We start from the raw sequence: 11,614 nt of genomic DNA on the forward strand, positions 1-11,614 counted from the left end.
CAAGATGGCCCATCTGTCGACAAATAGAGCACTGGTTCGGGAGGCCCGAATACTCCACGCTCTGTCTAAACCAACCCCCACTCACCCGAGGAAGGAGGATGACCTTCGGGAGAGTGTGAGTATCCCTAACCAGAACACGAACTGAGGGAATGCCGGCCGCCTTGGCAGCTACTAAGGCTGTCGTGCGAGGTGTCTCCAAGAGAGTCCCAATTGCTGAGCTTATCTTGGGCAAAAGTGGTAGGTACTCCCTCCACAAACCAGGAAAGCAGACGGAGATGGGAATGTCTGCCTCCTCTACCAAAACATCGGAAGCAAGGTCAAAACCATGTCTCCACTGCCGAAAGTGGGGTCGAACTTCTCGGATAGTCAAGGGGCTCATGGCGATGACCTTGGACGCCATCTCGGAGGTCTCAAACTCGATCTGATAGTAACCTCGTCTGAACGTCCAAGATCTTACCCACCTCTGCGAGAAGGCGGGCCTGAAGAAGGTCACGCAACTCTCCTCTGCTAGGTCTGGTACCAAGAATCTTGCAGATGATAGAAGTCGCCTGCCAAGCGCTCCATCTCTACGGCTAGGCTCACTTGCTCTGTCGGTGAAAGAGCAAGTCGAATGGTGGGCTTAGCGGGGTCGGGCAAGGGGACTTCGGAGGAGTCCCTCTGTGGCGGAGCTTGAGCCTCCATATGTGTCTGCTGCTGTGGCGGAGAAGGAGAAGACAAAGAAATTTCTCTGCAGAAAGACTTCGACAAAGCACTGTCACGCAACCAGCACTACCAGAGTCTAAATGAGAGAAAACCTTCTGGGAGAGTACGGCAGAGAACGAAATGAGCGGGAGGGGGGGGAAGGTGGGGGGCCGGGCTGGAAGCGGCAGTGGGAGCGGGAGAAGGCAACGCGAGGTGGACGGAAGAGGGCAGTGGGCGTAATGGCGAGGCTGGAAGAGGACAACGCGCGTAATGGCGAGGCTGGCAGTGGGCGGGCGCAATAGCGAGCTGGCAATGGACAGCGCGAGGGAAGGGCAGGGCGCAGCACACACGCAGCAGGTTGCTGACTGCGCTAGGCGGGGGGGGGGGGGGCGACAGGTGCAAGAGGAGGAGGAACATGCGGCAGCAACAACGAACCAATGAAAGTTTGGCATTGCTTTTGGACCAAAAGCTTTTGAGTTTGAAGGCTTTTCATGTAAAGTGCTTTTCATAGGCCAAGGGCCTTTAAATATGTGTTAAGGGCTCATTCTTTGGCATGCTTCCTGGAGAAGGTGCAGAGCGTGGAGTTCCGACTTGTACTGTGTTGATGCAAAATATAAAGAAAATACAGAAAGGGGCGCCAAGGTTTGGGGCCAATACTCTCTGGGGTGGAATTCCTCCACTCCGTGTTGCGTGTCGTCTCTCTCTTTCAGTGCTAAAAGTTTTTCTGAAAGCATGCCGGTCCTAAACCAGCAGACAGAGCAAGATCGTACTTCCAAAGTTCATTGGAAATTTCAGCTTCGTGCTCCGACCCCGGACTTATTAGCCACTCCCACCCTTACTTCATCGTGCATTGAGCACGCTCCCGTCTTCACCGCTCATATCTTACAGGGTATAAGCCATAAAGATCACTTGCAAGAGAAGGATCCAAGGTTTGTTTCGAGCTGCTCTTTTTCTTAGAAGCAGTGCCATGCAGATGTTGATGTCCATAGCTACCAAGGACTTGGCAAGCTTTCAAGAAAATTTTGCCCGAAGTTATATGGATTTTGACATCTTCCTTTAAAGTGCAACTTCTGGCAGAGTGGGGTATTATGAAATGCTTGCCAAGGTTCGCCCTATCGTTTATATTTGGACTAGTGGTCTTCAACCATATCATGCATAGGTCTCTTTCAACTATGCTGAATGAAAGATGCAACGGCAATAAAAGTGGGGCTTTGACCCTTTGCATTACATAAAGATCAATATACAAGAAATATGGGAAAACCCCTGAAAGATATATAATGAGATCATTGGGAAAAATCCCAAAACAAGCCACATGATACATCTAGGGATAAAGATACTCTAATTAGCTGGCTAGCTGGATTGTGATGAAGCTTTACGCGATGTTGTGAAAACCAAAAAGTCCACTGTTGTGTATCTGACTAATATAAAGCATCCGCTGCAAAAACCTCCTGTAGCAACTCACAAAAGCCAAGGGATTATGAAACCCCTAGGCCATGCCTCCAAAATCATCCGCAATGCAATTTATGCTTAATAATTTATATTTTATGCATTTCAATGTTAAAATTGCTCTTCATTAGCGATATTTTCTATTTCGAAATGAGACACTGCTCATTGCTACGTACCGTTTTAGGTAACTCTAGCAAATTGATTATGGATCACATTCTCTTGCTTAGTATTGAGTCCTCAATGTCTAAAAAGAAAAGCAAGCCAAACCAAAACAAGTGCCAAGATGCAAAATCCAAGAAATATTGTCAAAACCAAAGAATATGGATGCTAATTAATGACAGGATTTGGATGAGCTTAGCCGCTCAACCATTATGCTTTCATAATCCAAGAATGTTTAGCCTCTACACATTTTTTGATTTTGAATAAAGCTACCCCTCTTTCTCCATAAAGTTTACTACTTTTTTGCACAAAATCTATCAGGATGCTTATATGCCTGGACTCCTCTCCTCAAGCCAACCATATTGCCATATACCTAGATGAATCCAGGATAAGCCCAGACTCACCCTTGAAGGGAAGTGCAAGGTATAGACCCATGGTAGTCACCCACAAGACAATATAACCATCAGCTCCATCATGCATAGTATTGACTAAATACCACCGCATCCCCACTAACGTCGTCAGTGCCCAATAGTGGGTGTAGAACTAGGTAGTAACATATGCTCCCCAAAACAACACACACCACACGCACACACACATGAGCATACATCAACACAAAGTTCAGCGTACTGAGTTTCTGTCATGACTCCGGAGATCAAGGGCAGACTCAGCCATAATGAAGCCTAGCACTAAAAGAAGCATTAAATCAAAAAAATTAGCACAAAAATGAGGTAGTTGATAGGGCATGCGCACCACAAAAGATAGAAAGAATTAGCACAATATCAACTGGTCGTAACTCGGACGAAAACTTCACAATGTGAAGTATGCATGTCCGCAATACGACTAAAACATATACCTAGATGAATCCAGGATAAGCCCAGACTCACCCTTGAAGGAAAGTGCAAGGTATAGACCCATGGTAGTCACCCACAAGACAATATAACCATCAGCTCCATCATGCATAGTATTGACTAAATACCACCACATCCCCACTAACGTCGTCAGTGCCCAATAGTGGGTGTAGAACTAGGTAGTAACATATGCTCCCCAACACAACACACACCACACGCACACACACATGAGCATACATCAACACAAAGTTCAGCGTACTGAGTTTCTGTCATGACTCCGGAGATCAAGGGCAGACTCAGCCATAATGAAGCCTAGCACTAAAAGAAGCTTTAATCGAAAAAATTAGCACGAAAATGAGGTAGTTGATAGGGCATGCGCACCACAAAAGATAGAAAGAATTAGCACAATATCAACTGGTCGTAACTCGGACGAAAACTTCACAATGTGAAGTATGCATGTCCGTAATACGACTAAAACATATACCTAGATGAATCCAGGATAAGCCTAGACTCACCCTTGAAGGAAAGTGCAAGGTATAGACCCATGGTAGTCACCCACAAGACAATATAGCCATCAGCTCCATCATGCATAGTATTGACTAAATACCACCACATCTCCACTAACGTCGTCAGTGCCTAATAGTGGGTGTAGAACTAGGTAGTAACATATGCTCCCCAACACAACACACACCACACGCACACACAGATGAGCATACATCAACACAAAGTTCAACGTACTGAGTTTCTATCATGACTCCGGAGATCAAGGGCAGACTCAGCCATAATGAAGCCTAGCACTAAAAGAAGCATTAAATCGAAAAAATTAGCACAAAAATGAGGTAGTTGATAGGACATGCGCACCACAAAAGATAGAAAGAATTAGCACAATATCAACTGGTCGTAACTCGGACGAAAACTTCACAATGTGAAGTATGCATGTCCGCAATACGACTAAAACATATACCTAGATGAATCCAGGATAAGCCCAGACTCACCCTTGAAGGAAAGTGCAAGGTATAGACCCATGGTAGTCACCCACAAGACAATATAACCATCAGCTCCATCATGCATAATATTGACTAAATACCACCACATCCCCACTAATGTCGTCAGTGCCCAATAGTGGGTGTAGAACTAGGTAGTAACATATGCTCCCCAACACAACACACACCACACACACACACACATGAGCATACATCAACACAAAGTTCAGCGTACTGAGTTTCTCTCATGACTCCGGAGATCAAGGGCAGACTCAGCCATAATGAAGCCTAGCACTAAAAGAAGCATTAAATCGAAAAAATTAGCACAAAAATGAGGTAGTTGATAGGGCATGCGCACCACAAAAGATAGAAAGAATTAGCACAATATCAACTGGTCGTAACTCGGATTGGACTCCTCTCCTCAAGCCAACCATATTGCCATAATCTGACTCGAGTCATTCGATCTCATTAACATTTACGAAAGAAACGTGTGTATCATGCACAACCCCTCCAAGGGAGTGCAAAACTATTCTGGGGTTTTAACCAGATTTTCTATTTCATGTCATCCTGTGATATAGTACAAATACCTACTAAACAACCTCCTTAAGTGGTTGTTACCTACCAAAAACACACTCTAGCTTGAGAGCTGTCCCATTGAATTTCAGCTATGCTCAAAACCTCTATGAGCAACCATCGGCCAATAGCAATGCCCTTGTAATCCGAGCTGTGTTATGCCCAAACCATCCTCCCTCATGTTAAGATCTTTGTTATAGGATTTGATTGCATTGCCCTTCTTCTACCATATTTCTCAACCACAAACTAGTCAAACTCCTTGCAGCAACAATCGCCATCCTTGAAATGATGAAGGCAATGAGAATCTTTTATAATAATGTCACGTCTCTCTTTCCTCGAAATCAACTTGGCTACATCATGGCAATCCGCACACACTCGGAGATTTTTTGCTACTCGGATGGTTGTGCCTTCTGGTGTACTCAAAAGCCCCAGAGCTACGGCTAACTTCTCGCTATGAGCCCACAAGCTCTTCTCTTTCTGTTCAAGTGACGATCCCCTTTGAACCAATGCCACATGAGGTCTATACCCTGCCTCCTTTAGCTCTGTGTTTATTCTCGTCAGTGTAGAATAAATTTCCTCACTCCTTGAATGAGATGTATCTCCGACAACAAAATCATGGACCTGGTTATCAATCTCAATATATGCCCTTGCTGGTTGCTTCCAAGTGTCAGCACGTTTTCTTAGACTGACAATCTCATCTACAGCCTCCTCCAAACCAGCATGTGCATAAACATTGGACAAAAGCACAAATCCACTTGAACTCTTGCTTCTTGCTTTCATTAGATGGTCAAAGCATTGCCTTGCCAATTCAACAGACCCACGTTTTTTACAGGACCCAAGCAGAGTCATCCATCCCACAGTATTGGAGATCCATGGAAGGGTCTCGAGTAGATCTTCTGCCTCCTTCAAACAGCCAACCTTCCCAAAAAGCTCAACTAGCACCATGAAGTGGTCTACAGACGGAACAATGCCATGGTCCTGTTGCATCAACCTGAAATAAAAACATCCGTTGTCTAGTAGGCATGCATGGCTACAGGCTGAAAGTACGGAGAGAAACACACCACCAGTTGGTTCCAACCTTTCACTTTGCATATCACTGAAACATTGGCATGCAAGGGCATAGTCACAATGCTTAGCATGCCCAGATATGATGGTGCTCCATGTCACTTCATCCCGCTCTGGTAACCTGTTCAGAACAACATGGGCATACTCCATTTCTCCACACTTGGTATAGAAGTCGATGAGCGTGTTCCCAACATGGAGGTCCAGCTCTAAGCCTCTGTCAATAAGCAGATTATGGATTTGCCTCCCATGCTCGAGTGTTGCAATACTTGAGCAGGCCTGAAGAATGCCCACGTATGTAGCTCGATCTGGATCAACACCATCTTGTTGCATTCTCTGAAACAAATTAAAAGATTCCTGGGCGTGATTGTGCATAGTATGCCCCGCAATTAGCACGTTCCAGGTAATCACATCACGTTTTGTTAGAGTACCAAAGACCAAGCAAGCTGTCTCAAGGCAATTATTTTTGGCATACATGTCAATAAGAGTATTTTGAACTACCAGCTCTACATCAAGGCCAACTTTCACGATGTCACTATGGAGCTGCATGCCCTGCTCCAAGCATCCACTTCTACAACATTTTTGCAGGATGCAAACAAAAGTGATCTCATTCGGTGCAATCCCTCCTTGCTGCATCTGCCCAAATAATTGAATAGCACCCTCAAAATCAAACTGGGCTCCAATCAATGCATTCCAAGTGACCTGGTTTGGAAGAAAGCCCTCATGCTGCATTCTCTCAAAATAAAACATTGCTTCCTTGACCTGACGAGTATGTGCAAGCCATGAAATCAAGATATTCCATGTGACAACATCAAGCTCTGATGACTCATCAAATAGCTCATACGCTTCTTCAAAGAATCCACATTCACTGTACATGTCAATGAGGGCATTCCCAATACGAACCCAAGACTCTATCCCAAATTTGACAAGGCGGCAATGTACTTGTTTCCCTTGCTCCAAATCTCCTGAGATTGAGCATGCCCTGATGAGACTTTCAAAGGTTACATTGTCTGGTTCAATGCCTTCCTGCTCCATTGAAAGAAAGATTTGGTATGCCTTCTGAGAAAGCCCATTCTGACCATAGCCACTCAATAACACATTCAAGATTGATAAATCATGTTTTGGCAATCTAGAAAACATGGCACATGCATCTTCTAGACTTCTACATCGAATATACATTTCCACAACAGCACCCCCAACAAGAGGATGCAGCTCCAGACCACTTTCGACTATCAAAGAATGAGCCAGGCTTCCCTGACGCAATGATTCTAAGCTTTGGCAAGCTTTTGCAAGGTAAACATAAGAGACTTCATCTGGCATTACACCATTTTCTTGCATTTTTTTAAAGGCCTCGAGTGTCTCTTGGAAAAGTCCCCTTCCAGCAAAACCGCCCATGATTATGCTCCAAGTCAATACGTCCCACTTCAACAGCTTGCTTAAAAGAATCTGTGCCCTCTCAAGGCTATCACATTTGACATACATGTCCATTAGCGTGTTCCCAATGAACAGGTTGCACTCAAATCCATGTTCAATCACAAAGGAATGTATCCGTTCACCATATTCGACCTCTCCAATATTGGAGCAAGCTTTAAGAAGACAAACAAGTGTAAATTCATTTGGCTGTACCCCTTCTTGTTGCATATGGTCAAGAAGGTCATAAGCCTCGAAGGAATATCCATGCTCCATGTAAGCTTGTATTAATGTGCTCCAACTGACAACATCTCGTCGGTGCATAAGTTTCTTAAAGACCAGGCATGCACAATCTAGGTTTCCAAGCTTGGCATACATACTAACAAGGGCATTGCCAAGGTAGACATCAGAATCAAGACCATACTTGAGAATACAAGAATGTGTGTGCATGCCCTGCCCCAGGTCCAACAAGTTGGAGCATGCTCTCAAAACTTCTAGAAGAACATGTCCATCAGGTACCACACTTGTGTTGATCATTTCATGATAGAACTCTAGAGCTTGGGCATAATCACAACCAAAGTTGGAATAAGCAGAGATAACTGCACTCCATGCATATGCATCTGGCTGCAGTAATGAGCGAAACACTTCGTTGACCTCCTCCAGATGTCCAGAAGAAGCTAGTTTGCGGATCTGAAAGCTTGCCCTGAAATTGTCCTCATCAGGTCCTCCTTGCCCCGCGTCATCTTGTTCTTTTCCCTCTACGCATACCATTTCAACATAACTCAACACTTTGAAAACAGAGGGGGTTTGAACTCCAAGAATGACAAATCATAGGCATTCCATAGCAATACGAACATAACCTATAGCTACCTAGAAAAATCCAAAAAGACCCAGATTTACCTTTATATGACAGTGTAGACTCACAGTAGTCATCCACAAGACTATATAATAATCATCCCAATCATGCACAGTATTGACTAGATAGTACATACCCACTAAGGTCATCAATGCCCAATGGTGGTTGTAGAACTAAATACCAATATGTGCTCCCACAAACACACACCACAAGATAGTCCTAAGAGGCTAATGCTGAAACCTGAAAACGCAAGTTGTCCTGGCTTGGATCTGCAAAACGCTGGGGGATCTGCTGGCGATGAGGCTGAAAATGGGCTGATCTCAGAAATGAGGGATGCTGGTGATGAGGCTAAGGCTAAAAATGCTGATGGTGGAAGGCTTAAAACGCTGGGGTCCTGTAAGCGAAAATGCTGTTGGAACTGGCTGAAATCTGCTACGCTAGAGGGTGCTAATGCTTGAGGGCATTGACTGCCCATGCGGTACTGAGCTATGATTGCTGAAGAGTGACTTCTGCTGTCGCTCTCTCTCTCTCTGCAGATGTCGAGCGCTAACTCCTCCTAGTCCTTGCGCCACCAACAAACTCGTATCAGAGCATAGGTTCGTGCACTTCTACACACACGAGCAGAGACAAAAGTTGCTCCCGTAGGTGGTCTTCGCACCAAATCCCAGGCTCTCACGCACTCTTCGACAGCAGCAAAAATTTGCTTCGAAAATTGCACATTTTTTTGCATAAAAGCTTCACAGATCATATACAAGTGAAATTTGACATTTGTGCACATTAGAACCTAGAAATTTTTGGGCTTTTGCAAAATTTTCTGGAAAATTGCTCAATTTTCTCATAAGGGATAATGTATTGATGCATTTGGGCAAATTTGTCAGAGAAATTTTGGAGCTTTTGCTGAAATTGATAATTTTGGTAAAATTAACGCAATAAATTTTGGGGGTTTTGTTGAAATTTTTGAATTTTGGCAAAATTGATGCGTGTAATACACTTTGGTAACATTATTGATGAAAAATTTTGTATGATAGATTGTGGTTTTACCTCCCATGTGTGAGACTGTGGAGAAATTGCAGAGATTTATTGTTGATTAGTGTATCAAAAATCGATACGCATTTTCACGAATGCACTACATACGTTAGGGAACTCTCATCGAGTTATTATATTGCTGAATAGTCATGTTGCAGCTATTCTGGAGATCACTTGCAGATTTGGGATTGTTGCAAATGCATTTTTGGTGATATTGTTGAAGTGGACGCCGCTCATCGATAATGTATGCGTGTTTTGTATGCTGAATTTTCAATTTCTCTGCTATAAATTATCACTTTTACTATTGTACATGTATCTTGACACAATGCTAGTGATCCTTGCTCTCTAACTTGCTAGGAAACTCGATTGCTCTTGGCTGCATATTCAGCTGGTTATTTGCTTTTGTAAATTACATCATTTGTGTCTTTTGTGCATTGCTGAAATATGGCCGCTAATGCTTCCAGTAGCAGTGACACTAAATCCCTCCTTGAAATCAAGAGGTTTGATGGCACTCGCTTTGATTTGTGGAAAGACACAATGCAAGGCATTTTGTTTCTCAAAGATTGTGATGATGCGCTCTTGGAAACTAAGCATGTAACCATGCCAAATGAGGATTGCATTGCATACATTAAAATGGTTGTGTCTGATGATGTACTTACAGACATTAAACGTCTTGATACGGCTTATGCTATATGGAATAAGCTAAAGGACACTTACAAAAATACAACTCATGTGAATCAAGTGCATCTTATGCATAAATTTGTGACCATGCAGTTGGATGATTCTAAGCCAGCATCTGAGCATTTGAGTGCTGTGACAAGGATTTTGAGTCACTTGCAGGATTCACGTGTACCAGAATTTAATAATAAATTGAAGGCTATTTTCTTGTTGATGACTTTGCCTGATAGCTGGAAATTTTTGGTTGTTTCACTTAGCAACAACCCTACTTTAACATTTGATGGTGTTCATGGCTCTATCTTGAATGAAGAAATCAGAGGAAGTCTAGTGGTGAAAGCAATGACTCGGCTTATCAAGCTAGAGGCAGATCCGAAAAGAGGAAAAATACAGCCAATAAAGGCAAAAGCAAGAGTAGAAGCAAGGGAAAACAACAGGATGTGACTTGCTATCAATGTAGGCGTAAAAGGCACAAAAAACCCAATTTGCCAATACTACAAGAAAGAAAGAAACAACAGGGAAAGAAAACGAAGGATGGCAAGAAAGATGATGACAGCTCCTCCTCAAAATAAGTTGCTAAAGCAATTGTGGCATCTAGCGTGGTCTTTGAAGAGCTTCCTGACACTAAAGAAGTACTTGTTGCAACCTCATGCATTGATGGAGATGTTATGGCAGCAGCATGTGATTTGCACATCACCAAAAGGGAAGTGATTGATGATTTACTTTCAGCACATCATTGATGGGCTGTCCCAATCTTGGATAGTGGACAGCAATGCCTCTTTTCATGTTACTCCCTCTTTAAAATAGTTTTCTTCATACATTGCAGGTTGCCTAGGCAAGGTCTATTTGGGCAACAATTATGCATGCGAGATAGAGGGTGTTGGCACCATTTACATGGCTTTTGAAAATGGCTAAGACCTGATTTTGCGGGATGTACGATATGTCTGAAACTGCCCGTAGGGTGGTAGACTTTAGCTTTCACCCACGTCTTTACTTGATAAACTTTAAGACACAAAGGAACTTAACGAATAAGCCTATGATTGGAATTCAACTGTTAGGTGCATCAGAAATGAGAGTTGAACTTTGCTCAAGATGAGTGATCCAATCGTGCTCAAGGTTTCTTTTACTTATGGAAGGGAGAGCCTTCCGTCCTTTAATGAGAGAGTGCAAGTGGACACAAACAAAGTGGATAAACACTATGTGTGAAGGTGCTGAGACTGAGAGATAGAGAGAGAAGAATACGACACCAAACAAGTTGTCAAACCCTCCTTCGAAGGCCCCACTCTCTATGGTGAGAGCTGCCTACTATTGATTGCACAACGTTTACAATGCTATGGACTTCCCGACGATGTTGATGACGATGAGGACGACGACGAGACGAGCTGAAATCTGAAAGCGCTAATGGCTGAAATCTGGAAATATTTATCTGCTGAATTCTGGCTCTATGTCGATGACGACGGCGATGAAACGACGACACGTTGAAAACCCAGATGCTGAAATCTGCATTTTTCAGGCTAAAACTACAAACTACGCTGGATCTGACCGTGCAGCGAGGAACTGCTGCGGGAAGGTGAGATCTGCGAGGTTCGGGACTTCTTCTACGGTATCTGACTACTAAAAACTGAAAATGCTGGTCTACTTGTTGGTTCTGTCGCGAAGATCTGCAAAAACGCTGAGGTGTCTTGCAAATGCAAAAACACTAGGGCAGATATTTGTCCTTGCGGTGGAAATCTGCTAACATTGGGGAGTCTGTTGTGTCTTGCTATTGCCGGGGCTAATCTACAAATGCAAAAACGCTAGGATTGGTCTATGGATGAAAAAACGCTAGTGTCTCTGCTGTGATGCAAAAACACTAGGGCATCCAATGCTGGTGGGGGTCTTGCTGAGAAGTTGCC

At 43.7% G+C, this 11,614-nt stretch overlaps 1 protein-coding gene across 3 annotated transcripts; it reads right to left on the bottom strand.

Annotated features, from left to right (window-relative positions):
• Window positions 1-4,606: 4,606 nt before the first annotated feature.
• On the bottom strand, window positions 4,607-8,729 carry LOC147429624 (pentatricopeptide repeat-containing protein At1g11290, chloroplastic-like). 3 transcript variants are annotated; one of them, XM_086495886.1, is made up of 2 exons: window positions 8,259-8,729; window positions 4,607-7,920 (listed from the first exon to the last, which is right to left on the bottom strand). In XM_086495886.1, the coding sequence occupies exons 1-2, from the start codon at window positions 8,491-8,493 to the stop codon at window positions 4,937-4,939; spliced, it is 3,219 nt and encodes a 1,072-aa protein (XP_086352012.1). In that variant the 5' UTR covers window positions 8,494-8,729; the 3' UTR covers window positions 4,607-4,936. The 3 variants fall into 3 exon arrangements, with proteins under 3 accessions (XP_086352012.1, XP_086352013.1, XP_086352014.1); XM_086495887.1 differs by having other exon boundaries at window positions 4,607-8,032; window positions 8,259-8,395; XM_086495888.1 differs by lacking the exon at window positions 8,259-8,729 and adding an exon at window positions 8,155-8,248 and having other exon boundaries at window positions 4,607-8,032.
• Window positions 8,730-11,614: the final 2,885 nt, after the last annotated feature.

The sequence above is a fragment of the Adiantum capillus-veneris genome, chromosome 22 (genome assembly GCF_014529385.1).
Source record: "Adiantum capillus-veneris isolate H3 chromosome 22, ASM1452938v2, whole genome shotgun sequence".
NCBI lineage: Eukaryota > Viridiplantae > Streptophyta > Polypodiopsida > Polypodiales > Pteridaceae > Adiantum > Adiantum capillus-veneris.

Coding starts and splice junctions, on each gene's coding strand:
- LOC147429624 (XM_086495886.1), bottom strand. CDS start 8,493: ATGGGCAGTCAATGCCCTCAAGCATTAGCACCCTCTAGCGTAGCAGAT. Junction 7,921..8,258: donor AGGACAACTTGCGTTTTCAG/GTTTCAGCATTA, acceptor TGGTATGCGTAG/AGGGAAAAGAACAAGATGAC.